The following is a 24,420-nucleotide window of genomic DNA, read 5'->3' on the forward strand; positions in this document are numbered from 1 at the left end:
GAGAATACAGAAAGTGTTAAATTGTTGTCGATTTGTTAATTTTATTATGTCGGTCTTGCCTTTAATGCTAAAACATACTAATACAAAACAGTCTGAAACTGTGGTTTATTAAGGACGTATAAGTTTGCGAAAATCGCACCCTTAAAAATTGAGTGAACGTCTTTTTTTAGGTTGTTTAGGGATTATAGGCATAGGGTAGTCGAAACATTTCATACTTAAACATAGTCCGGTGAAACTTTACCCTCACGCAAAAAATATGTATGTCTATGCGGGTAAAGAAATTCAACTGGAATAATTACCAAATCACTAGTGCGATGCAACTATTTATTAGAGATGTTAAGAAACTGTAATGACAATGCCAGGGAATATCAGTTAAAAAAGAAAACAAATCAAGCAATCAAACAACAAACAACAGAAAACAAGACAAAACAAACAATAACAATAAAATTCCATTTCTTTTGAGTTATTTTTAATTCTAATAATTTGTTTATGACTTTCAAGCAAATAACCTTAGATGTTCTCTAGTTCACACTTAGTTTTATGTCCTTCATGTTCTCCATGAAACCTGTTAATTATTAGTAAGGTTAATTTGTTGTCAGTGTTGGTGTCTGCATAGATTGTTAGAGAAATCTACTACAATTGTAATAATCGCATGTAGAGGCGTTATTTTGTTTGCTCACATGCCCTGCTTGTCATGTGCTCGCTGTCATGCTTACTTAAATTCTAGTCTTGGTACTTTGCATACTAGTAAAATTCCTCTAATGATACTTTTTGGTCTTGAGGAGACTTGGTAAGGAGATAGAGTGGACGTTGAAATCCTGAAGAAATACAAAAAAACAATTTAATAACCAATGTTTATAGTCTCAAGTAAAAAAGGTTAAGGTGAGCTTTGTGTCAATGAAGCCAATACTTCTGGGGTTGTTCAAACGTTGGATAGCGTTATCCACCAGATAAATCACTATCCAGCAGATAAGTATTAGGGAATCAATTTCGTTATCCATGGGATAGCGTTTTTTCCTGTGGAAAATGTTATCCACCTTTTCAACAACTGGGGTCAGAAGTTTAATCCCAATTTAGTAGCGCAAAACACCTAGTTTTAGGTGTACTGCTAACCCTTAGGGGGTGCTAGTCTATTGCAGGGTTAAGCAGTGAATGAGCCGCTATTAAGCTTCCAGTTACCAAAGTCCTGTGACCACTTTTCCCTTTGCTGAGGGGAGCCATGTAATAGGGGTTTGGCTGTAATACCACTGCTCACATGCGGTCAAACATAGACATCATGAGAACATGGCTGCTAAGAAAAAAAAAAAGTCTTGATCTTTCAGCAAATTCTCCATACGGTTGAACTTCTGTGTGTCACCACCACTTGTCTCGTAAGCGACCACCTCCCATAAAACAACCATCTATCCAAAACACCAAATTTTTCCCAGTCAAATCCCTAGATCAGAACCTCTTGTAAACGAACACCTCTAGTAAGTGACCACAACCACTTATCAGCCTGACAATTTTATAGTTTTCTATTGTTTTTAGTCTCTTGTAAGCGAGCACTTGACCCATAGTGTGGTAGCCTGTGTAGCATGGCGGTTTTGTCGAGCCAGACACGCGAGGCGAAACCGCGAGAAAAATATTTTCAAGTTGCTCCCTCCCCAATCTCGTCGTGGTTTCTCTGCCCTCGCCCGCCTTTATTACTTAGCGCGCCCAACCAAAACCACCATGTTACGCAGGCTAATGGTGTGGCGTCTTAGTTCGCTGTATGTACTACGACACCAGAGTATATGGAGAAATTTCAGTGACAACATGGAGCGACACGTATACGAACATTAGAAGTTGCACACAATAAATTCTGTGCCAAAAAAGTACTGGTAGATGTGTAGGGACCTCTTCTCAGAAGAGACCCCTGTGGTTCGATTCTCGTAAGCAACCACTTACACAGTACCACCTCCCATAAGCAACCACTAAATTTTTGCATTTTGGGTTGTCGCATACAGGAGGTGCGACTGTACTGGTACCATAAGTAATGTGTTAAAAACACTGTGGAGAATTCTTATGTACATAATAGGGTTCCATGGGTTAATTACCAGTTGCTTTGTGTTGTGGTGTCTCTAGAACTTCAAAAGTAGCAAATCCAACTGAGTCTGACAGAAGGTAATCAATGAAGTGCTCTGGGCGGAACTTTATAGCATCATAATTGGAGCGGATCTTTTCCTGTGGAAAAAAGGAAATAGTTTTGAGAAGAAATAAATGGTAGAGTGCTCTAATCTCTCAACTATCCAATACTGCTCTTTACATAAAGTTTTTTCTTCTTTGACAATCACAAGAAATGAAACAATACAAAAGAAATCTATGATGCACATTAAAAGTAAAGTTGTCAATTAACAGTTGCAAATGGTAGCAGTCTTGACATTAAAAAATTATGAAAATAACTGGTTTAACCTGCAGGATTATAGGAAAAATAAACAAAAATTCTACACACAAATGAATATTTAGAATTAGTAGAGTCTTTAACTTGCGCTTAAAAATGTTAACAGAACCAGATGAGACCACATTGACTTGCAGTCAAGCAATTTTTTCCCAACAAACCATTATGATTTTGCTGACATTTTAACACGAAAAAATTTCTCTCTGGGATTGGGATTAGTTGGAAGAACTGTTGGAATCGCAGGATAAAGGTAACATGTTGGTTGGGATGGGGGGATTCCTTGACGCCCAAGTGCAAAAGGGAATCATCAGTGGCCAACTATACGATCCACTCATTTTAAAGAGAGATAATATGCAAAAAAATCAATACACTTACTGTTAAATTCTTCTTCTTCTTGTAAGAAGAGAATGGCTGAGGTTCAAGAATGAGCCTTCCCCCAGGACGCAGGTTCAGAAAAATTCTCTTGAACATGAGCTTCAGTCCTTCATCTCCCCAGTTCAGATGAACCCACTTGGTGAGACTCAGACATAAAATCATGTCATACATTGGCTTCTGTTTGGAAAGTACCTCACTGCTGCTTGGAACATAGTTTTCCTAAGCATTTTCATAGGATAAATAGAGCATTAGGTAGTTATCACTGTAATTTTTTGTTGAAAAAGATTCTAACTAACTAAATGAAAACTGAATATATGGTGTGGCACAAAATTTTGGTGGGTTCTAATTTTTGCGATTTTTCCAGCAATTCTGCAAAAAGAAGCTCCCACAAAAATTTACTCCAGAGTAAATACTTTCTAACTTAAATTTGCCACACAAAAATAGAGTACTAAGAAATTGTGTCTGTTCAATTACAACTTGCCTCCTTCATTCAGAACCAAAACAGTATACAATGAATTACTGGTTTTACATAGGGTACGCATACCGTAGTACTGTTTGAAAATATGCATTTCTATTACATTTACTTAACAAAAATGATAATATTGTCAATGTTAGGTACTGGGTACTTCTGAAAATCCCAAAAATTAATTACCAGCAAGAAAAACCAATCTGTCCCAATTGCAAAAATTAGTTCCTGCAAAAGTACACAAAAAATCGCCAATCCGCAAAAAATAAACTTCCGCAAACATTTTAGCACCACAAGGTAGATTAATTAAGTGGCAGCAGAAAAATATATGGATACGTCACAGGGCAAAATTAAATTCCAGTTAAAATTTTTTAACCTAGGTTGATTCTTAATTTTCATCGTCTCCTAGCCCTGATTCATGGATAATTAATTTATCTATGTCTATGTCTATCTACATTTATGATATTTTTTGTATCAATTTTACCTGCTTGAATATGACGTTGTGTGGAAAGGCAACACTTTCACCTGACCCCAAAACAACAGGAGCAGCAAGAGGTCCACTGGTGACAGAAAATGATATGGGAAAATCCATTTCACCTCCAAAAGTCCCAGGCTCGGCAAGACGACCTTTCACATAATACCGTATATTATTCTTTGCTGCCTTTATTAAACTGGTGTCAATGTCAATTCCCATAATGACATGTGGACTAAAGTCACGAGCTATTGTCAGAGTCACATGACCCACATTACATCCCAAGTCCAGTACATCTTTTCCAGCAAACCACTCTTTCCTAAAACACTTCAGTCGCAAGTCTTGGGTGGCCTGTGGGTTTCTATAACCATAATACCTGTTATAGTTACCATAAATGAAAAGTTTTTCCTTCTTTCCTTTTTTTCCTGCCGAGTGATCTTTGCCTTTCTTAAAACGTTTTTCTTTGTGTGAGACAGTGTCTCTTTTTGTCTCTAAGATTTTTTTATCTTTGGCTACTGAAGAAGAAGCCTCCATTTTGTTATTTCGGCTGTCTTCAGTTTTCAAATCTTCTATTGTCTCAGAAGCAGTACGCACTTTCTTCTTGGGGCATGGTTCAAGTTCTTCCTCATTGATCAAGTCATCTTTACCATCTGATGACTTGACACCTTTTTGATCGGAGTTACTTATACATGTATCTTTCTCACTTTTTGCCAGGGAAGCATCTTCGCTTTTAGGAATTTTTCTTTTCCTCTTCTTCTTGCCTTCAGAAGTCATACTAACAGGCTGATCAGAAACACCTGATTGCTCTTTCGGCTTCACCTCATTCTCAGAATTGTGATTTTTTGGATGTCGCTTCTTCTTTTTACGCTTCTTAGGTGTTGAATGCGATTCCTTCTTCTCTGGGTCTGGTGGGAAGCGCTTGAGATTTAGAGGATCAGTTTGATCTCGTGGCTCCACAACTTCAACTGGGGATGCACTGTGCACAGATAAAGGAGATGCTTGTGGTGTGACAACAGACGGGTCGCGATCTATCAGACTATTCAAATTCAGTGGATCTTCACTATTTCCTCCACAATGAAACCTGACAGCTTTTGCCCTGCACCCTCTCTCCTGGGGTTTTCTCCAAGGTTTCCCATGGGTGGGTCCCAGATCTCTTTGCTTGCTCTGTTTTCCCGGACCAAAAGAACGAAAATCTTTCAAATTTGCTTTGAAGCGCGGAGAAATATTCTTCGTGACGTATTTCTGATTTCCAAGGGGGCTAGTGAATCTCTTTTTGACGGGGCTTTGGTGTTCGCTTTGTTTTGAGGCCATCTCAACTTCGCTATCTGTAAGGATGTTTTGCTTATAAAATATTCATATCAAGTTCACCGTATGTAAATGAGAGCTTCACCTATCCTCTCAAGCTTGCTCGCATAAAATGCACGTTTCACTCAATTCAAGACTCGCGTCGTGAAAACACGCAGAAATATATTGCTGACAATTAGCCAAATCTTTTTCTTCTTCAGCCAGCGTTCACCAAGCTCTCGAATCGAAAATGTCCCAACTCCTTCACAGCTGTTCGCACTTCAGCGAGGTGTCGATTGCAATGACCAAGCCTCAAGAAAAAATCTTTTTCCGTGAAAAGACGCTGGCTCCACTTTGCGTTTACAGCAGTTTTAAACTCAGTACAAGCCTTCTATTTCCACTTACCAGCCCGATGCTTCAATGTGGTGTTATTTCAAAGAAATTAAGGCAGTTAATTCAGTCCCGCTCTCTTCTCCTCCCGCCACCCTTCCCAAGTTCTTCGACCACTTCTCAAAGCTCTTCAACGTGTTTTCGTCGTTGATTGTCTGCATTGCGCAGGCGTGCGTCTCCTATTCAAAATACACTTTGTGTCCCATATTTGACATAGACAACTGTGACTTACTCCGCTGATCTAATAACTACGGGCTCAGCCTCGTCATTCCTACCAATATCAGCGCAGCGCAATATCGAATAGTTGGTACTTATTTTGTAAAGGAAATGTGGATATCTCAATAAATCGCAAAATAAAGTAGCTAGCCTTTCATCATTTACTCTTCAAGGCAATACACTGAACTCTTGATGGCGCAACGTAGTTCAAAGGAATTTCTCATCTGCATGGCGCCGTTCTCTTAGAGGTTTGTGGTCTATTGTTATTGGATCTCCGTCAAAATAAGTCTGATCTGTAGGAACATCAACGATTGCAATGAACTTCAAATTATAAGACCAGAGAAATATGTTTCTATTAAAGTTTGGGTGTATCCTATTTGTATTTGTGAGGTTCTTTTTCTTAGCTTCCGGTGGTAAGTGCTTTTACAGGAACTAATAGTGTAATTTATCTCAGTTAATGTGAACTCGTTAATAAATAATTTTTTTGTAAGCTTATTGTAACTCTGGACTATTTTCTTTGGCCATGGGGCATACTATTTTGTAGGACTTTTATTTTTGTAAAGATCTATCAAGTTTTATGTGACTATTCTTTGTCTAAGCTAAAAGTATAAAGCGTAGCTTGACTCTTTAAAGCTCACTAATTAGGTCACCTTTTTCTGCCATTTACGGTCAATGTATGTGGGGGCGGGGTGGGGGGCGAGGACGACAGCTCCCTAAGTTAATTTAATTTTAGTTTTTACTGCTAGAGTTTACATGTAAGTATAAAACATGCTGTGGCTATATGCCTGGCAGCTGGGAAGGGTCTTAAAAAAAAACTAAATGTGTGGCAGTCAGAAAATTTTGTAGAATTTCTATGAGGTCCCTTTCCCTAACCTCTTGAAAGTATTCTATCTTCAGTTAGAATTTTAGTATTTGTAACTTGATTTTTAATTCTTTATAATCACAGTCAGAGAATACATTAGGCTGTATGGATTTTTTGTTTAGAATCTTTTTGTAGTTTTGTAATATTTTATTGTAATTTTTGATTGTTTCAAATATGTTTTAGATCCGTTGTCGTTGTAGTTTTTACTGTGGTCGTGTTCATAATTTGTTTGAAAGAGTTTTATCGTGAACTCGAGCTCAAAATAACGGTCGATCAATAGACAATCTTCTTCCAGAAATATGGCAACGTGACCGACCAAAAACTTCACTCACCAGTCATGTTAACCAGACACACATTCCCTAATTTTTGAACAAACAGCCAAATCATCACTTGTAAATCATAGATAATTTTGTTTCTTTATAAAGATTCAATCACATTCACAAATAGAAAATTACACAAGGATGAGTTAACTTTTTTCCGAATTATATTTTAATCACAATTCCTCTGTTATGGTAAATTTTTAATGTTTCTCATCAATTCTGCATTTCTTTTTTGTTTTAGTGCAGTGCAATAATCTTCACAAATCAAGTTACCAGCAATGAAAATATTTGCAGTACTGTCAAGATTTGTGAGAGTGCTATTCCATTAACGTAGGGGTGCTGTTCTCATTCAGTCTGGATTTAAAAATGGCGCCAATTGTTCCAAAAACTCATGAAGGCGGTGCACAAACACCTTCATCACCCGGGCATCACAAAACGTTTACCTTTGAAATAAAGGAGAAATTTGTGCGGCAGTCTGTTATGATGTCACTATGGTTTGTCTTCAGTTTTGGATCTATTATATCAAACAAGTACATTTTGTCGACATTAGATGGTGATGCTGGCATCCTTGGGGAGACACAGATGGTCTGTTCTGTTATTTTTGGGGCTCTCAAGATGTACCTCCCTTGTTGCTTGTTTCATCGAACCTCTGGCCATCATCAAGATGGACATAAGTTTCATTTCTTTCGTAACATGGCGATTCTAGGCTGGATGAGGTAATTATTGAACATATTTTATTTCTTAGAAGCACCATTGATAATATAATATAATTTATATATCAGGGTTGTCAGAACGTTTTGAAGTAGACGGCTGAGTTGCCAAAGTATTCATCCAGTCCAGGGATATTTTATTTAAAAAATGCCATCTGTAAAGACATGCCAAGCAGAGTAGTCAGTCGATACTAACCAAGTAGGTGGCCATTTTCGCAGGCAGCCGGCTGGTTTTGAGAACCCTGATATATGCTGTGAAACCTGCAATAAATTGATATTGATTTAACAGGATGTCTTGCAGACAGAGTAGCCTGAGAAAACAGCCGAAATTTTGAGATGGAATCCCTGGTTTCCTCGTGAAATTAGATGTTTGAGAAACAAGTGCAGAAATTCCACACTGATGACACAACACTTCTGATCTGGGCAGTGAATTCTGAGCGGCTGAAAACTTGGTTCATCCAATCAGAAGTACTACCTGGATCCATAGCGACACGTTAACAGAATAAAAATTTTTGAGCTCATTTCTCAGACATCATCTCGCAAGGAAACCAGCGGTGGTGTTGCAAAAATTAATGTTGACCATTCTCTCAGGCAAGAAAGAAATTGAGTTGGGGTAAATTTCAGTGCAGTTTTCATTTTAAAAGGGAAAGGAAATTCAGTTCAAGTCAGCGAGGAATTTGAGTTATCCAAGTATATTTTTATCTTATAATGATAACATTTTTGCTGTTTCCCTTAAGATTTGCGACAATTGTTTGCTCTCTCATTACTCTCAAGTATGTTGCTGTTTCATTCTCTGAAACGGTGAAATCTTCAGCACCAATATTCACTGCAATCATTGCTTGGATAATGCTAGGTCAGTGAAAAATAATTATTTCTTAATTGTAATTTTGTTATTTTGTTAAATAAAATGAACATAATAAATTAATTAACCAAACTTTTATAGATTGCTGGCTTAAAAGGAAATTTTGGCTATCATTGTTCATTATAATAATACTTTTAAATCCCGCTCTGAATTTGTCCTTAGCCCAGTTAAAGTTCGCTGCAGATTCCAAACAAAAAAATTCACATAAAAAATCAAGTTCCTTTTGTAAAATATGAAGAAATAAACAGTTCCATATGAAAGTACCGCTGAAGGGGTTTTATTTGAATGGTAACACCATAGGATCTCATCTGCAGACTCAAAAGTTAGAACTATACGTACTAAATAAACTGTACCATGTAAAAGTACTGCTGAAGGGGTTTCATTTGAATGGTAACACTAAAGGATTTCATCCACAGACTCAAAAGTTAGAACTACATACTAAATAAATAGTACCATGTGAAAGTACTGCTCAAGAGGATTCATTTGATTCGCAACACCATAGGATTTTGTTCATGCAGACTTTTAAGTTAGGATTGTCAATTAAATCACTTCACCATAACATGGTCTAGGGAAAAAATAACAGATTCCCAATATTGGATACTTTAAGGTATTTAAAAAATACCCCCCAAAATCCCAAATTTGACAAAGTGAGACAAGTCCGAACCAGGGAATTCCCAACCAAGTTCCCTGGTTGGGACTTGTCTCTCTCGTCCAAATTTGGGATTTTTGTGGGTATTCTTCAAATACCCTAAAATATCCAAAAATGGGAATCTGTTATTTTTTCCTGTGAATTAGGATTAATAGATATTAGGGAGTTTAAGATCCAACAACGTGATGACAGTAAGAACTTAAAAAAAAATCAATAGGTTTAATAAGCGAAACAATAACTTTGCTTATGCATCATTTTTTTTTTTTGTATTTTTCTTTGCTGTTTTTATACGATGTGAAACTGACTAATTTCACGTTTTATGGGGAACATAAATAAGCAACTGGGAAATTTTATGTCTATTTCTGAACAGCTTGGATATGGGCCCCTGGAAATATTCAACTTCAGGAGTGTTCGCCAACATTTGATAAAGTATAAGTGACGTTAAAGTAACTATAAATAATATTAATAATGATACTTATTATGTACCAACCAATTTTGCTTTTGTTATTTTGCAGGAGATAAATCAACTTTATTAGTAAATCTTTCACTCATTCCCATAATGGCTGGGCTCTCACTTTGTACAGCTACAGAACTAAGTTTCAACATGGTTGGATTTATTTCAGCTCTTTTAAATAATGTTATGGACTGGTGAGTGATGCCTAGTTTATTTCTGCCATTACCTAGCTATTGATCGAACTGAAAGGTCCTTGGAAGTGTTCCAAACATACAACTTGAATACTCACCTAAGAAAACAGCCAACATTACTGGTGATTTCCTCGTGAAATAACATCCAAGAAATGACCGCAGAAATTTCAACTGCTGGTGTGTCACTACGCAGTTCTGGGGAGTGCATCTTATTGCCTGAAGCCAATTTCCCACACAGCATGACCATTCAATCAGATAGTGACATGTCATATAGGTGGGATTTCTGCATTCTGGTATCATTTTATGGGGAAACCTGACATAGTGAAATGTCGGCTGTTTTCTCAACCTCGTTCCCAGGGTGGCAGGTAGGAGAGAACCCTGGGAATGAGGTTGAGACTGATAGAACTCACTTTAGAAGATTTCCTCTTACTCTCTCCTGTGCTCTCTATAATCTATAGTGAGGGTTAAAAGAAAGTTATGAACAACAACAACAACAACATTTCGAAGAAGGTTGCTGGTTACTGTGTTGCCAGTTTTCGTGTTACATTATCAATGAGCAAGGAATTAAACTCTGGACTGCCAAGGGACAAATACATTTACATGTTGTTTTCGAAGTTGGACTTGAACGCAGGATTGCGATTCCAGCATACTGACTACTCGGCCATGCCTTCACTGCTCCCAGGAAGATATAAGCCCATCAGAAATGTAGAATTGTTTTGATTTTAATTAATAATGATTATTTAATGATTATTATTAGTCATAGTAATAATAAAATTAATATTATTGTTTGGTAGTTTTCAGAATGTATTTTCCAAGAAGCTTCTAAGTAGCGAGCATCCTTATAGGTAAGAACTCAGTTGATCATCTGCAAGCAGATGTTTGCTATATTACCTTTAAGCTGCATGCATTCTATACCTGCCAACTCTCACGCCTGTGGGTTGAAAACTTCGATCTCACACCGGCTTACGCTTGTGGGCCAATTTCTCACGCCTAATTGAAAAATGTGAGTTGTTGCCGTCTTGCTTGACACAATTTCCAAAAATATGTTAACTCAGACCCATGTAAGGAATGAAAACCATGTGTAAAATGAATAAATGACAATACCTTCCTCGCGATCTCTGATTTTTGAAGTGAAAAGCAAGTGAAAACTTCGCCTTCGGCAGACTTCGGACGTCTTCGGAAGACTTCAGACTTCTTTGGAAGACTTCAGACTTCTTCGAGAATCTTTGGAAATGATCGTGTCGTCTTTAAAAATCCCAGCACTCCCAGGATAAAAATCTTACGCTTATATCTCAGAAAAAGTTGGCAGGTATAGCATTCAGGTGCAACAAAGGAAATAGCTAGGAGATATTATCTGCACACAGGCTGCTCATAATGTTGATCATGATCAATTTTTTCCGTTCTGAATCAGCAAGCAGTCAAGTCTTAATCTTGACAGCTTCAAAAACATCTATATTTTTTCCATTGTTCATGAGTGAGGACACTGGTCAAATAAATGGGCAAGAGTGAGTGCAAAAACAGAGATAATGAGACATGTTGTTAGAAGCTTATTAATTTTCTTCCCCTCAAAAGGAATTAAGGGCTTATTAGAGAGGGGGTGGGGCTTAATAGAGGATTTACAATTTAGCTGAATTATTTATACGCTTAATATTAGTTATAATTCACAGTTTTCTTTTTCAGTCCCCCAGAACTTCAGTTCTATACAAGTGCTGCTGCAATTGCTGTTCAACTACCTTTCTGGTTCTTTATGGTGAGGTTTTGCTCAATTATATAGTAACAGTAACTGTAATATTTATGAAAGAAAGCAGTTTAGAAATCCTGCTTTATGTTTTAATTAACAAGCCGGTTATGTAGCCAATCAAGATTTTAGTTCAAAGGCACAAAATTATTGGCCGTTATCACACTAGAGATGAATCCGTCTGGGATGGGTTATCCGTTAGATAATTCGCACCAGACAGATAACACAACTTTAATTATCTGAAAATGGAACGGTTTTAATTTTTGATGAACAATCTAATCTGCCTGACTTTATCCATCTGTTCATCCATCAATTTTGCTGGATTTTGGATGTTGGTAGAAATTCAAATCAAAGGCAATAAAATTTAATATTGGAACTAGTTAGTTTAGATTGCATTTTTGGTTTTAAAAATTTATTGTTTTTGTTTAATTTTGTTCAAGGAGTGGCCCAGTGAAGTGAAGTTGACAGAGAACAGATTTTTAATATTTATTTTTTTATTAAATGGATTCATGTTCTACATGCAAAGCCTTACAGCCTTTGGACTCATGTCACTCATATCACCAGTTACATTCAGGTATGGATTTATAAATTACTTTCCACCAGTTATCATAAATAGTTTACCAAGCAAGGCTATTTGTCATAATAATGACAGTATTCCCAACAGTCACCAGAAAATGGCTTTAATACACAGCTGTCATTGTAATAACAACACCACAATGGTGGAAATCATGCAAGGTGGCAAATGGCTATTAGTGTAGGGTGTTTTAACCCTTCAAGTCCCAATAGTGACCAACATCAATTTTCTCCTAACAATATCCATAGATTGTCAAGAGCAAAGTCTATGAGAATTAATAAAATGATCACCTCAGGGAAAATGCTTTGATCTTTTATCAAATTCTCTCAACTAATTCTCAAAGGAAATGTATAGAGATAAAAAAGTCTGGAGAATTTGTAAGTGGATATTAGGGCTTGAAGGGTTAATACTAGATAGTTTGGTCCCCTTATTTACTGTACTTTCCAAAAACTTGTGAACTCTGAAGTTTGAAAGCTGCCTTCATGAAATACATAGATTTCATTGGGAATTTGACTGTGATGATGTAGTTATCAGGCTTTTCCCTGCTATTTTTATAAAAGCTGTGGAAAATGTTACATGAAAATGAGCATCACTTAATTAGGCCCTTCTTCTTGGACCCCAATTTATAATAATTATTATAATAATCTTATCAGCATCTGAGTATAAAATTATTTGTAATTTTGTAGCCCAAGAAAGCAGCTGACATTTTGCAATATGCCACCAATGGATCCCACGCGAAATTGATGTCTGAGGAGTGTGCACAGAAATTTCATACTGATGATCGAGGCTGCTTCCGATCCGGGGGGGGGGGGGTACTTTAGGAATTTCTGGGTGGGGATGTGCCGCTGGGTTCCTGGAACCCTTAACCTATACTAGAGTAAACTCCCCAAATCCCCCTGATCCTAGAGTAGCTGTTTTTCAGAAACTACTGAGGTCACTAGCACAGTAGTCTAGCCGAAACAAAACCTTATTCTGCAATCCCTAGTCTAGATTAAATCTTCAACCAACTGATCAGTTTCCTGAAAAAAGGTACCCTATTCTAGACCCAAAGCCTCTGGTTTATATACCCTATCCTAGAGTAAACTGCTTGCAAACCATACCCTTCACAGCAGCACATACCTATATAGCCCATACATGGCAGTACCCCCCCCCCCTCCCGGGCTTCTGATAGGTTGAAAATTTGTTGCAACCACAGTGTCTGAAATACTGCCCAGATCTGGGTAGTGATGATATGCGTGATCAGTATGGAATTTCTCTGCTCGTTCCTCACGCTCAGATGTCATTTCATGAGGAAACCAGTGCTAGTGATGCCACAAATTGTTGACTGTTTTCTCAAGATTAGTATTTTTGTTGTTTTAGTGTATTCAATACAGTGAAGAGGGCAGTTCTGATTTGGCTGTCAGTGCTGGTGTTTGGTAATGAAGTCAGTGTCCTTGGTGCTGTCGGTACCATCATGGTCACATGTGGTGTCTTCCTTTACCAAAAGGCAAAGAATCAGCAGAAACTCCTCAAAGAAAAGGCAAAAGCAGATAAGGAACATGATATTGTGTGATTGGGTATCAACCATACCCACCCTAGAGAGTGGTTAAGAGTGGGTCTCAATCCCATTTCACAGGAAATAAAACAATCCTTTTAAAATTCTGCATGAAAATAACGGACAATGACAAAAAGTACAGTTCATGGCAAATTAAACGTTAGTTTTATTTCATATTTTGCACCAACAGTACTCTTCTCAGCCACTATGGAAATCACAATTCATGAAGAAAAAAATGAGCCATGAACATTTCACAAGAAAAAAGTAGGGCCAATCATGAGTCACAAAGATCGTGCCCTTTACCATTCTAACTGTGGGTGGTGGTGGTGGGTGGGGGGGGGGGGGGGTAGGTAGCAGAGGATAGTACTAGGTGAAAATGGAATTTCTAGAGGGGTAAGGATGGGGGAGTATGGAGCTATGCTTTCTGGTATTCTTCATTGGAATATTAATAATATAATATTATTTAATAATCCTCAATAGCTGTGCTCGAGGCTGAGTTTATCACTGATTTTTATTCTCATTGTAAAGTAGAAGTATGAAGGTGTGAATATTCAAAACAACGTTGGCTTTTATAATGAAGAATATACTGGTAATTTGTTAGGTGCTGTATATGTGGGGAAATGTTACCTTGGGCAGAAAGGTCACCCGTGTACCTAGGGGAACCAACTTTTCATACATTTTCTTATGGTTGACATGAGAAACAAAAGTTAGCTCGCCTATAAGGGTGACCAGCCTAGCTAGCTGGGGCAGATTATTCCTCAAATAAACAGGGTCAAATTTGATTTCAGGTTAATTTTGATTAAACCTGGATTTTTTTCAAGTTTGACTTTTAACATGTGGACACCAGACTGAAGTACATACATAATTTTCTTGCACTTAACAGTTAAGGCAGGTCAAGCATACCCCGCAAGATTCTATTAATGAATTGATTATTTGAAAAATGAATCCGTTAGTCGTTCCTGTAACTAGTGTCAAATTCAAATTGGCATTCCTGCATGCGTGATGAGCAGTTTATATTTTACGAGAACGTTCTCTGTATTTGGTCAGATTGAAAATCTTTGAATGGACGATGTTTACATCCAATTCAGGGAAACTGAGATGGTAGAAATTCCGTAACTGCCTTTGCCTGTGAATTCACGTCGGCTCATTACGCATGCAAGAATACCGAGATGAATCTGAAATCTACAACTACCACAGGATTCAACTTTTGAATTATAAATTCATTAATGGAAGATTGGGGGTCTCTTGATGTGGCCTGACTGTAAGTACAAATTAAAAAGGTGTCATTGTTAGTTAAGAGGTAGGAATTATACAGTCAAGCTGATAAAGTTTGGTATCTTTGAGGCCAACAGAGGACAGTTTTGACTGTATCCAGTTTTGCCAGGTTCCAGTTGTTTATTAAGGTGGATGCTATCCACTGGAATTTCTATCCTCTAGGTAATTGGATGTTTTTGGTTTCTGTATAAACTTATCGACCCTGTCCACTGGAAAAAGATTTATCTGGGAGATAGCACTCTTATCCAACTATCTTTTGAACAACCGAGGCCTGGGCAAAACAATCAGAATTTATGAAAATTGATATGATTTTCTGTGTGTTCTTTGAGGTAGGTCTTCAATTTGTGACTGAATTTCTTTTATTACTGACAGTATATCAGGGACACCCAATGACAGTTTCCTCCTAAATACATCGAAAACACTTTTTAGGTTATCTAGCTGTACTTTTATAAGAGCTCTAGAAATGCATTCTAAGTGGCACCGTAAAATTTGTATCTGTTCGGTCATCCTAGGGGAACTTGGATCTTTTTGAAATTACAAGGGCTTCAGTTTTATTTTCCCGAAAATTTAAGATGCAATTTAGCATATTACGAAAGTGAGAATTTTTCCTATGTTTTCTTCTCTCCATCACATTTTTTAATCCGCAGACTTCCTTTTTTCTACGAAAAGTTGCCTAACCAGGGCAGTGAAATGTGGCAAAATAAACTTAAGAAAATCGTAGGGCATTTATTAGATAAGCTTCAAAAATATTATAATTGTACATGAATGGAATGGTCCTCTAGAAATTTTTAGCCATCCTCAAGTAATAGAAAATTCTGGGCAATATTTGGTTCTCCGAACAGATGTTTTACAGAAAACAGTCGTTGGGTACCCCTGAGTATATGCCATTCTCTATTGTCCATTCCCATGCAGGGACGGCAGAGCCTTGGGGGCTGTTTGGGGGAGGGCAACTTTTCTAGGGGAAAAATGTTTTTGTTCAAAACCTTATCCAAGTTGAGTTTTTTTCAGAGAAATATGTCATTGAGAATGTTGAAAATACCATTTCCGAGCCTCCACATTTCAAAATTTTCTAGGGGAAGAAGCCCCTGGACCCCTCCCCCAACAAACTCGCATCTCCCGTGCAAGTTTTCAAGCCTCCCCACCTGCCCAGTTGAAATTGTGCTCTGCCATCCCTGCCATGCAATGCATGTACAATCTGATTGCCCTCCAAATTTTGCATAAATTGTTAGACTGCATAAAATTATTCCCATTCAAAAACAATAATTTATTATCCCTTCAAGTCCCGAAAGTGAACTGAAAAATGTTAATTTTTTCCTAGACGTTTACAGTCCCCTCTTTTTTTGTAAGTTTGTCAGGATCGAGCTCTTTACAGGCAGCCATCTTTGTTTCATATGTCACTAAACAATATGGGACAATCTTATTTTCTCCAAACAATATCAATACACAATCAAGAGAAAAGGTTGTGAGATGAAACAACTACAAATAATCACCTAAGGGAAAATACTTTGATCGTTTATCAAATTCACTCAACTTATTCTATAATCATGCATAGAGACCAGTTTGGAGGATTTGTATGTGGATATTAGGGAGGGCAGATAGAGTGTACTGTATTATGGGGGATTTGAAAATAGTCAATGTGCAAAGCCTGCTCGTTGTTGGAGCACTTAAACCATAAATAATTGAGCAAAATTGTCGCCTAGGAAGTAAACGTTTTGCTCAGAGCCATTAGAGATTGATTGTATGACAAGTAATTTTTTGGGAGTTATTGTACATGGACTGGCATTTTGCTGTAAAGGTGGTGAAATTTGCCAAAAATTTCATACCACTAAGTAATAGCTAGTGTAATCATTATTTTATTAATTCAAAAAAGGTGTTTAATATAAATTAGTTATTATTAATTTATTATCAATAATCAATATATATAATTTTTATACTAGTTAGAAATCAACCTTTATTTCTATCTATCAATCTATTCTATACATCAGGCCACAGTTGTTCAAAGGTTGATAGCACTGTCTGACTGGATAAATCTCTATCCAGTGGATAGTGCAATTGCCTTCCCTAATGCTTACCTGGTCGATAGTGATTTATCCAATGTATAGTGCCTTCCAGCTTTTGAACAACTAGGGCCAGCTTATTTAAGTCTAAAATTGAATAATAGGCAAATCCACATTTAAAACTTTATTTTCACACATGCATAAATGGGTGATAATATAACAGAGAGCTTTAGACTCTAAGACGAGTTCGACAACAAATAAGAGATTTTCTCAGTACTGACTAGTGCTCGTGCGTGAGCCAGTGTCATTTTGGTGGGAAAATGTGGTAGCCATTGTCACTCTACCACGAGTTTTAGCGAGAATGTCAAAGTGGCAAAAACAAGTTATCAAATGTTAGAAGTTTTATCATTTTGTGATTGGGAGAGGGTGTAACCTCCTTCATTAAAGGTAACAGTGCTAACTTTTCTAGTGAAAAATGGTAAACTGAAGCTTTCTGGGGAGTCTTTATTTTGAGAAGACGCAAAAAAACTTGAAGTCAAATCTCGTACTCGTAGTCATCCTCGTCCTTGAATCTAGAGGTCTTTAGTAACAAAATTAATTATCTTTCAACTGATCACAATCCTGTTTATGAATCCCAGGGGCCTCCAAATTTGTTTTCTAAGTACCATGAAACTTTATTGAATAGCTGTTTTGTAATCTCCACCCTGTTCCCACTCAACTTTTTGAGAGCAAAACATTATGTCTTTTATTTCTTATCAAGGCAAACAGCAGAGGTGAGCATAATAATATTATTAAAAAATACAATAAAATAGATTTAAATTGTTATTAAAGTAACTAAAATTTTTACTACAAAACTAATGCAAGGACACTTCTTCTCCAAAGGTTTTCAGAAAGGTAAAAACTGTTATTCTCACGTTGCCAACAGCATGTGCAGTTAATTGGCATTCACAATCAATGACATGAAGATATGGACAGTTGGTCATCTTTGTTGTTTGTCACAAACATGATGCTTAATTTAGCTTCCTAATAATTTAATAATTTATCTAATAATTTCCTTACTCCCAAAATCAAATTTAGTTAATGATATTGGGGGATGTGGAGGGGGGGGGGGGGTAGTACCATTCTATTTTAAATGGGCACGTACCTAAAGGCAATCCTATGGAGTCTTTTTTATGTTAACACTATAACATCATAGCACTGGTTAAGAAGTTAAAATTTGTTCAAATAAAGTCTCTTTATTTAGGACGTCTGCTCAGTGCTATTTTTTTCCGAAAGGTATTTAACAATTTTGAAAATCATCATTTGAACAAATAAAATTAAACCTTAATGATAAGGTCAAATGACACTTGTGCTCTCTTGAATTCTCTGAGACCTTCGTCATGAGTCACAGTCCAAGATGTTCAGTAAGCTTAATAAGGCTAGTTTGTTAGGATCTTAAGTTTCCTCAAATTAATTTATTTCTGAACCAAAAAACATTGAGTAGTACCAACAGTGGATTCGATCTGTGTTCCATGAACTGAACTCACTCTCAATAAAGTCTGCACCTGAACAAAATCTGAACATTGGGCTTAGTTCCTTAGTCTCCTCACATTCACCATAGAGTGACGCTGGATTGACCTTCCTAGGATACGAACCTCCTTTAATTTTTTTCTTATGGAAATTATGCTTGCAGAATACTAGTTAGCAGCAGGAAGAGGTACAGCTGTATGTTTCAAAACAAGGTCGACTCCAACCCCATTTCCATGTATAACTGTAAACTGGCCTATTGAAGCTTTCAATCCTTTCCTCATGTTATCTTTAGTTTGTGATCTTAAATCTGCACAATAACAGAGTCAGATTTTAGTCCAAGGTAACCACAGGTTTGTCCACCCTGCTACTTCATGACTTGTTCTTATGTGGAGAATGAGAAAAACATCTGACCAAGGTACTTCCACACATAGAGCATTGATTATATTTGAATAATCCATCATGTCCACGTCTGGTACACGTGGCACTTGAAGACGTACATGCAATAATTTTTGTCAACATTGCCTTTAGCTGTCTTTCTTTTTTCTTGAAAAAATCCTTGTGAATGAGAGATTTTGAGCAGCAGAGATCACCTGCTTCATCCTATGAGCTGGAAAGGAGATCATGTTTTGTAGTCTTTCTAACAGTGACGGTTTTACCCAGATGCCAACCCCTTTCTTCTCAGCTCGCAATTCTGCTTTCAAAAGTCTCCTTTGTAATTCGTGATAAGGTAGACTATGTGAGAGTGTGGGCACATGGACTGTTACTGCCACGCCTTGACGTATCAACTCCTCATTCACACACTTAGATTGAAACCAACCCTGTAAAGGAGAAAACATTGATTAAGTTTTTCAATGTTAGGTAGTTGTTGTTCCCATATTTTACAACTAAGGCAATTTCTTATATCCTCATTGATTGAAATAATTTCTATGATCTAAGAGAGAACAGAGATGGAAATGATGTAATGATGGTACAATGTTTTCTTCTCTGTCTCTTAGAAGCAGTTTTGAAAGAAACTTTGCATAAAATATAGACATTTGAAACTCTCAATGAAATAGCAAATTTTCCATTGTTTATTTTCTTACAGACCATTGAAATTGCGCAAAACATTGTACATTTAACACTCCAGGCTGCTGCCTAAGAAAATTTTCTGGGAGCCCTTTGGGCTCCTACAATAAAAAGTTAGGAGCCCCAGCCCCATTTCTAGGAGCCAATTCAAAAAAAAAAAAACTCATGATAACATGTCAACTTCTAGCACACGATAAGTGGTGCACTAATGGGTTGATCGATAAGCTTCAAATTTATTGTCTGTCCAACTCATAAGGGCACAAATAGTAGCATAGTAAAGGTCAGCTAACATTCAAGGGCCACTAATAAGCTGGGAATTTTGTTCGTTCACTAGAAGTTAGCATAAGAATCATAAGTTTTAGGTGCCCGTGCAGGCTCCTTATTTAAAATTTTGGTGGCCGTGGGCAAATTGTAGGCATCTCTGGGGACCGGGCACCCGTTTGGCAGCAGCCTTGAACAATATCTAATGAGTTAACACTATCTAGTGAATTATTGCTTAAAAACTTTCACATAGGATCAAACATTTCCTAGTTACACATCTTCTAGGTACCACTGGTGGCAGAACCAGCCCTTGAGATATCAAATGAGGATCACTCTGCATGACAATTTTACTGGCCCTGCAGGGCTGGCTTGGATATAAAATGTAAGGGGTTTGTGCCCCTCCCCTAGATCTGCCACAGACCATTTGCCATCCCCTGTACTGCAGTCAAACCTCCTGTAAGCAAATACCCAAAATGTGAAAACTTAAAAGCTTATGAGAATTGAAGCACAGGGGCTCCCTTGACAGAAGAGGACTGAACACAAAGATTTATATTTGGTAAGAAAATTTGTTGCCTGCAATTTCTAGATCATGATATGTCTAGTTTCATGTTTTCACTACCAGTACATCACATTGTCTTAATAGTGGTGAAGTACATAGAATGAGCATAGAGATAAACTATGCATTAAGTGCCGCTTACAGGAGGATAAAAACAAAGGAAAATTCTAACGCCGCCATCCCAAAAAGTAGTCGCAGTTGCTTAAGAGAGGTGATGCTTTATGAGAGATTCCAACTGTGATTTGACTGGGAAAATTTTAGTGTTTTGGATAAATGGTAAGGTGGACACACATAGGAGTTCGACTGGATATTATTTACCTGCCTCTTGTACAGAATGCAGTCTAAAGTGTTGTTGGCAGTGATTTGTAATGGGATCATATGCACTTTAGCCAACATAACATTGTCTGTTAGCCACTGGTGTCCTCCTTCCCTCAATTCCACTCCTGGTAAACTAACATTGAGAAGATTATTCTGGGATGAGATCCCGGCTGGGGAAATAAGACAAAATTTAATACTTTTGCCTGCAATAAAGCTTTATGTAATTTGTGATAAAAACATGCATGCCTTCTGGACCACCAGTTTTCAATGTCTGGCTAAAAGCCTGCCGTAGAATCAGCCTTATTCCACACACAACTTAATGTGATCTTCGAGTTAAAAATTGAGGTCCCACCATTATTTGCACTGCTATGGCCTTCGAAATAATTAAATAATAATGACAAAAAAAATTGGAAATAGATTTCTCCCAATGAAAAAAGGCAACCAGTGCTGGTACCTATCACAATAGTGGTAAATTCCATTCTAATGGTTGACAGCATTGTGGTTAAGCGTAACTTTGGATCTGGAGGTCTGACTCAAGCCAAGGAAGGGTAGCAATCCTTGGGTGCTTCGTGAAAATTATTAAAAGTGCATCTAATAGGGAAGTGGAGTGGGGAAGTGATTTCACTTATAATTGATCATTCATGTGATTTAACAAGACACAAAAAGTTCAAGTTCAAAAATTTGTGGCCAAGAGAAAGCCCCTGGACAAAATAGTGCAGAGCAGCTAAAAAAAGGTTGCAGACAGAGAACTTTGACTAGAAACACAATATTTGGACTGCACTTGTAACAGGCAATTTATGTAATTAAACATTTTACCTGTATCAGACGAAGAATGAACCTTGCTAACTCCTCTAAGCAGTGGGATGTGACAGATTCCAAGGGTGGTATCTGACCTTACTTCCTTAACAATGCCATGGAAAGATATGTTCTTGGTAACAAATTCTGTTGGGACATCTGACACTGCTCTGAACTGGCTAAACTGAATAACAGAAAAAAATATACATGGTAAATCCAAATTCACAGTAATTTTGATGGCTGCACTTCAAAATTCTTTTTGATCTCATTATCTGCGAGTTTTTTTAGCTGTCCTGCTGTGTATAATCCTTGAATCCCAATGAGTTTTTAAAAGTGTCCATTCCTATAATGTTTTGGCTTTTCATTCATCCAGTCCATTCATGCGTTGACAGTTTTGATAGACATGTGACATGTGAAAAGCGGACGTCCCTTGTCTTTTCTGGTTTGTTCTAATAAGATATTATTAGTCGGGGAGACTCATTGAGATATTGTGGTTGTTTTTAATAAACAATAATATTCACTCCATTTGTTGGAGATAAGATGATATATAGCCAACTAGTTGCTATGCACCTCGTTGGCTATCTACCGTCTCATATCCAGCGCACACTCATGGAATAATTATTGTTAAATATATAGAGGATATTACATGGCCTTGCGGAGATACGAAATTTCTCTTTGAGTGTTGAAAAATATTTCACGAGTTAGTGCAGCGAACAAGTGAAATATTTTTTCAACACAAGAAGAGAAATTTCGTATCTCCAAGCAGCCATGTAATGTTCTATTTATTATATAAACACCAATGAAATACCAAACCATCTCACTTTAATAGTTTTTTGGTGTGAAAGGCACGATTTATTATGTAGCCATAGCACAGGTGATATTTTCACATGTGAAGATAACATATTATTTTCACATGTGAAGATAGCTCACCTGGTATTTCATTGGTGTTTATATAATAAAATATATTTTCACACTGTAACAGAAAGCCACTCAGAAGATCAGTAATATGTTCTAAGGTCAAGAATACACACATGTTTAATATACTTGACGAGATTCTAGTTGTCAACAACCAGAGTCCACTGGAGTTACTGGAAGTGTAGTCATGAAATACCTTATTCTTTATTAAAGTCATGCTCTTTATAGACAAACATCCTATACAGAAAGTATATAAGGATACCTCATTATTTAAGTCATGGCCTGAGACAAGTACGCTACACAACATGTTTGTGACAACATGCAGCGTGCAAAGAAAGCAGTGTCCTATAGCACATGGGACTAGTGGATTTTGCTTTCAGACAAGTGAATATTCTGTGAAGTTTTTTGGAGGGGAATTCAAATTAAAGATGCACTGTAATCAATGCTCATCAAAAAATTTTTTTAAGGTTAGTTGAAATGACTTTTGGGCTCGTACACGTTAGCTACATCTTGCCTGAATGGCAACCTGTAAAGCTGACTTTCTTTCAGTTTGCACTCTGTGTATGTGTTGGAGGACCTATGTGAAACTATGCTTACCACATGCGTTCTTCTTACAATGAGCAAAACTCCAGCTCCTGCTAATATCCAAGCCAAACTCTATGAGACACAAACACATCACAATATAAACAGGGAACTAAATCGAACTACTTTTTTGAAGTGTTAAATCGGCTGGTGCACTCCCCTTAGGAGTAATTTGTTTGTTTGTCACGTGACTCAAAAACATTTTTGCCTTGGTTGAGTTTTTTATCGTGAGCGAGGATAGTATTTGAGTATATTCTACCCGTATTAGCATTTTGAAGCCGAACAGTTCGGTAAGTTAGCCTTTTTTTCTACATTTGAGAATTGTTATGGTAACTTCGAGTGATATTTACCTCTGTAATTTGCCAGAAAACCACATACAAGTTTCTACGAACTGACCACAAGGTCTGCGCTCAATGTCTTAGTTTGCTGTCGTTTGAGTACAATTGTTATCTACAAGTTGATACAAGATTTACATTGTGTAAGTAGTGCATTTTTGACGTTCAAAATAAAGTTGGCTGAAATTCTTCGAGTCTACCGTGATTCGAACTAACAAGTGAATAGCATGTCCTGAGTTATTTCATGACAAAGAATACAACAGTGATCTAAAGCCCTTACACAGTAACACAATAAACTTCACACAACAGAATACGACAATAGGGCATATACAGTATTGACTTGGCATATCAAGCATCACCCGTTAGATCTGAAGTTTTCAGCAAGTGGTTGTAACCCACACTTTTGGTTTTGTCTGTTATGTGCTGACTGGTGAAATGTGACCTGAAAATTTCCACAAAACTGTACCATAAATGGAGTGAAACCATATCACCGCAAACCCATACGCCCCCAGCCCCTCATAACAAATACAAAGAAACATGTATTTTGTCTATTTGTCCTGAACAGGATTCTAAAAATATTCAGATTCAGGTAGAGGGAAAGTGATTTGGGTCCATTTTAGTCATTTTCGGGCAAACTTGCATCAATTAAATTCCCCATTTGGACCCCATATCTAACACCATTTTGGCCCCCTTTTGATCCTGCCCAGGATCTTGTTGTCTAGTTTTATTGTTGTGGCCTTGTAGGCCTTTTTCAAAAATACCATAATACTCTCTGTTGTCCCTCCAAAATTTGCGTAAGCATTGTTTTCAATTTCTCTTGGGACTTAAGCTTTATTTCAACCACCCCGAGAAAAATTGAAAACAATGCTTATGCAAAATTTTGGGGGACAAGAAAGAGTATTATGGTATTTTTAAAAAAGGCCTACAGAACTTGTTCCCAGATTTCTGAGCCTAAGACAAGCACGTTATTTTTGCCGCAAAATCTTTTGCTGCCAATTAGCTTTCAAGCTTTCCACAGCTTTCGTTCATCCAAACAGCAGCTGCAAACAACTGGCATGCAAGAAGACTGATCATGAATGGCTTACCCTGAAAACTCGCAAATTATTGTCCACGAAATTAGTGAATCCTGTCAAGATGTCATCTTCACTATCTTTTTCATCTTCATCGTCCATGTTTTAAAAAATGAACGGTCAATTCTTGCATTTGTTTGTAGGACACGATCCGTCCGCCATTTTTATTTTCTTTCCGATTACTTAACGACAATTGCCGACTGAACAGGCGGGAAAAGATTCATCTTCG

The 24,420-nt window shown here is 37.2% G+C and overlaps 3 protein-coding genes across 3 annotated transcripts; 1 reads left to right on the forward strand and 2 right to left on the reverse strand.

Moving 5' to 3' along the window:
• Positions 1 to 141: 141 nt before the first annotated feature.
• On the reverse strand, positions 142 to 5,548 carry LOC140947963 (7SK snRNA methylphosphate capping enzyme-like). Its single transcript, XM_073397191.1, has 4 exons — positions 3,742 to 5,548; positions 2,792 to 3,010; positions 2,076 to 2,202; positions 142 to 818 (listed from the first exon to the last, which is right to left on the reverse strand). The coding sequence occupies exons 1-4, from the start codon at positions 5,038 to 5,040 to the stop codon at positions 745 to 747; spliced, it is 1,719 nt and encodes a 572-aa protein (XP_073253292.1). The 5' UTR covers positions 5,041 to 5,548; the 3' UTR covers positions 142 to 744.
• Positions 5,549 to 7,048: 1,500 nt separating this feature from the next.
• On the forward strand, positions 7,049 to 13,633 carry LOC140936927 (solute carrier family 35 member E2A-like). Its single transcript, XM_073386436.1, has 7 exons — positions 7,049 to 7,517; positions 8,249 to 8,364; positions 9,538 to 9,670; positions 10,462 to 10,512; positions 11,348 to 11,417; positions 11,846 to 11,979; positions 13,339 to 13,633. Exons 1-7 carry the CDS (start codon positions 7,168 to 7,170, stop codon positions 13,529 to 13,531), a joined length of 1,047 nt encoding a protein of 348 aa, XP_073242537.1. The 5' UTR covers positions 7,049 to 7,167; the 3' UTR covers positions 13,532 to 13,633.
• A 5,125-nt stretch (positions 13,634 to 18,758) lies between these two features.
• On the reverse strand, positions 18,759 to 24,381 carry LOC140947973 (protein C3orf33-like). Its single transcript, XM_073397199.1, has 5 exons — positions 24,207 to 24,381; positions 22,802 to 22,861; positions 21,311 to 21,473; positions 20,495 to 20,664; positions 18,759 to 19,112 (listed from the first exon to the last, which is right to left on the reverse strand). The coding sequence occupies exons 1-5, from the start codon at positions 24,291 to 24,293 to the stop codon at positions 18,819 to 18,821; spliced, it is 774 nt and encodes a 257-aa protein (XP_073253300.1). The 5' UTR covers positions 24,294 to 24,381; the 3' UTR covers positions 18,759 to 18,818.
• Positions 24,382 to 24,420: the final 39 nt, after the last annotated feature.

Source organism: Porites lutea, chromosome 1 (genome assembly GCF_958299795.1).
Source record: "Porites lutea chromosome 1, jaPorLute2.1, whole genome shotgun sequence".
NCBI classification, from domain to species: domain Eukaryota; kingdom Metazoa; phylum Cnidaria; class Anthozoa; order Scleractinia; family Poritidae; genus Porites; species Porites lutea.

Coding starts and splice junctions, on each gene's coding strand:
- LOC140947963 (XM_073397191.1), bottom strand. CDS start 5,040: ATGGCCTCAAAACAAAGCGAACACCAAAGCCCCGTCAAAAAGAGATTC. Junction 3,011..3,741: donor ACAACGTCATATTCAAGCAG/GTAAAATTGATA, acceptor GAAAATGCTTAG/GAAAACTATGTTCCAAGCAG. Junction 2,203..2,791: donor AGAAGAAGAAGAATTTAACA/GTAAGTGTATTG, acceptor TTTTTTCCACAG/GAAAAGATCCGCTCCAATTA.
- LOC140936927 (XM_073386436.1), top strand. CDS start 7,168: ATGGCGCCAATTGTTCCAAAAACTCATGAAGGCGGTGCACAAACACCT. Junction 10,513..11,347: donor AGTAGCGAGCATCCTTATAG/GTAAGAACTCAG, acceptor TTTCTTTTTCAG/TCCCCCAGAACTTCAGTTCT. Junction 11,980..13,338: donor ATATCACCAGTTACATTCAG/GTATGGATTTAT, acceptor TTGTTGTTTTAG/TGTATTCAATACAGTGAAGA.
- LOC140947973 (XM_073397199.1), bottom strand. CDS start 24,293: ATGGACGATGAAGATGAAAAAGATAGTGAAGATGACATCTTGACAGGA. Junction 21,474..22,801: donor TTGTAAGAAGAACGCATGTG/GTAAGCATAGTT, acceptor TCTGTTATTCAG/TTTAGCCAGTTCAGAGCAGT. Junction 19,113..20,494: donor GCATTCTGTACAAGAGGCAG/GTAAATAATATC, acceptor TCTCCTTTACAG/GGTTGGTTTCAATCTAAGTG.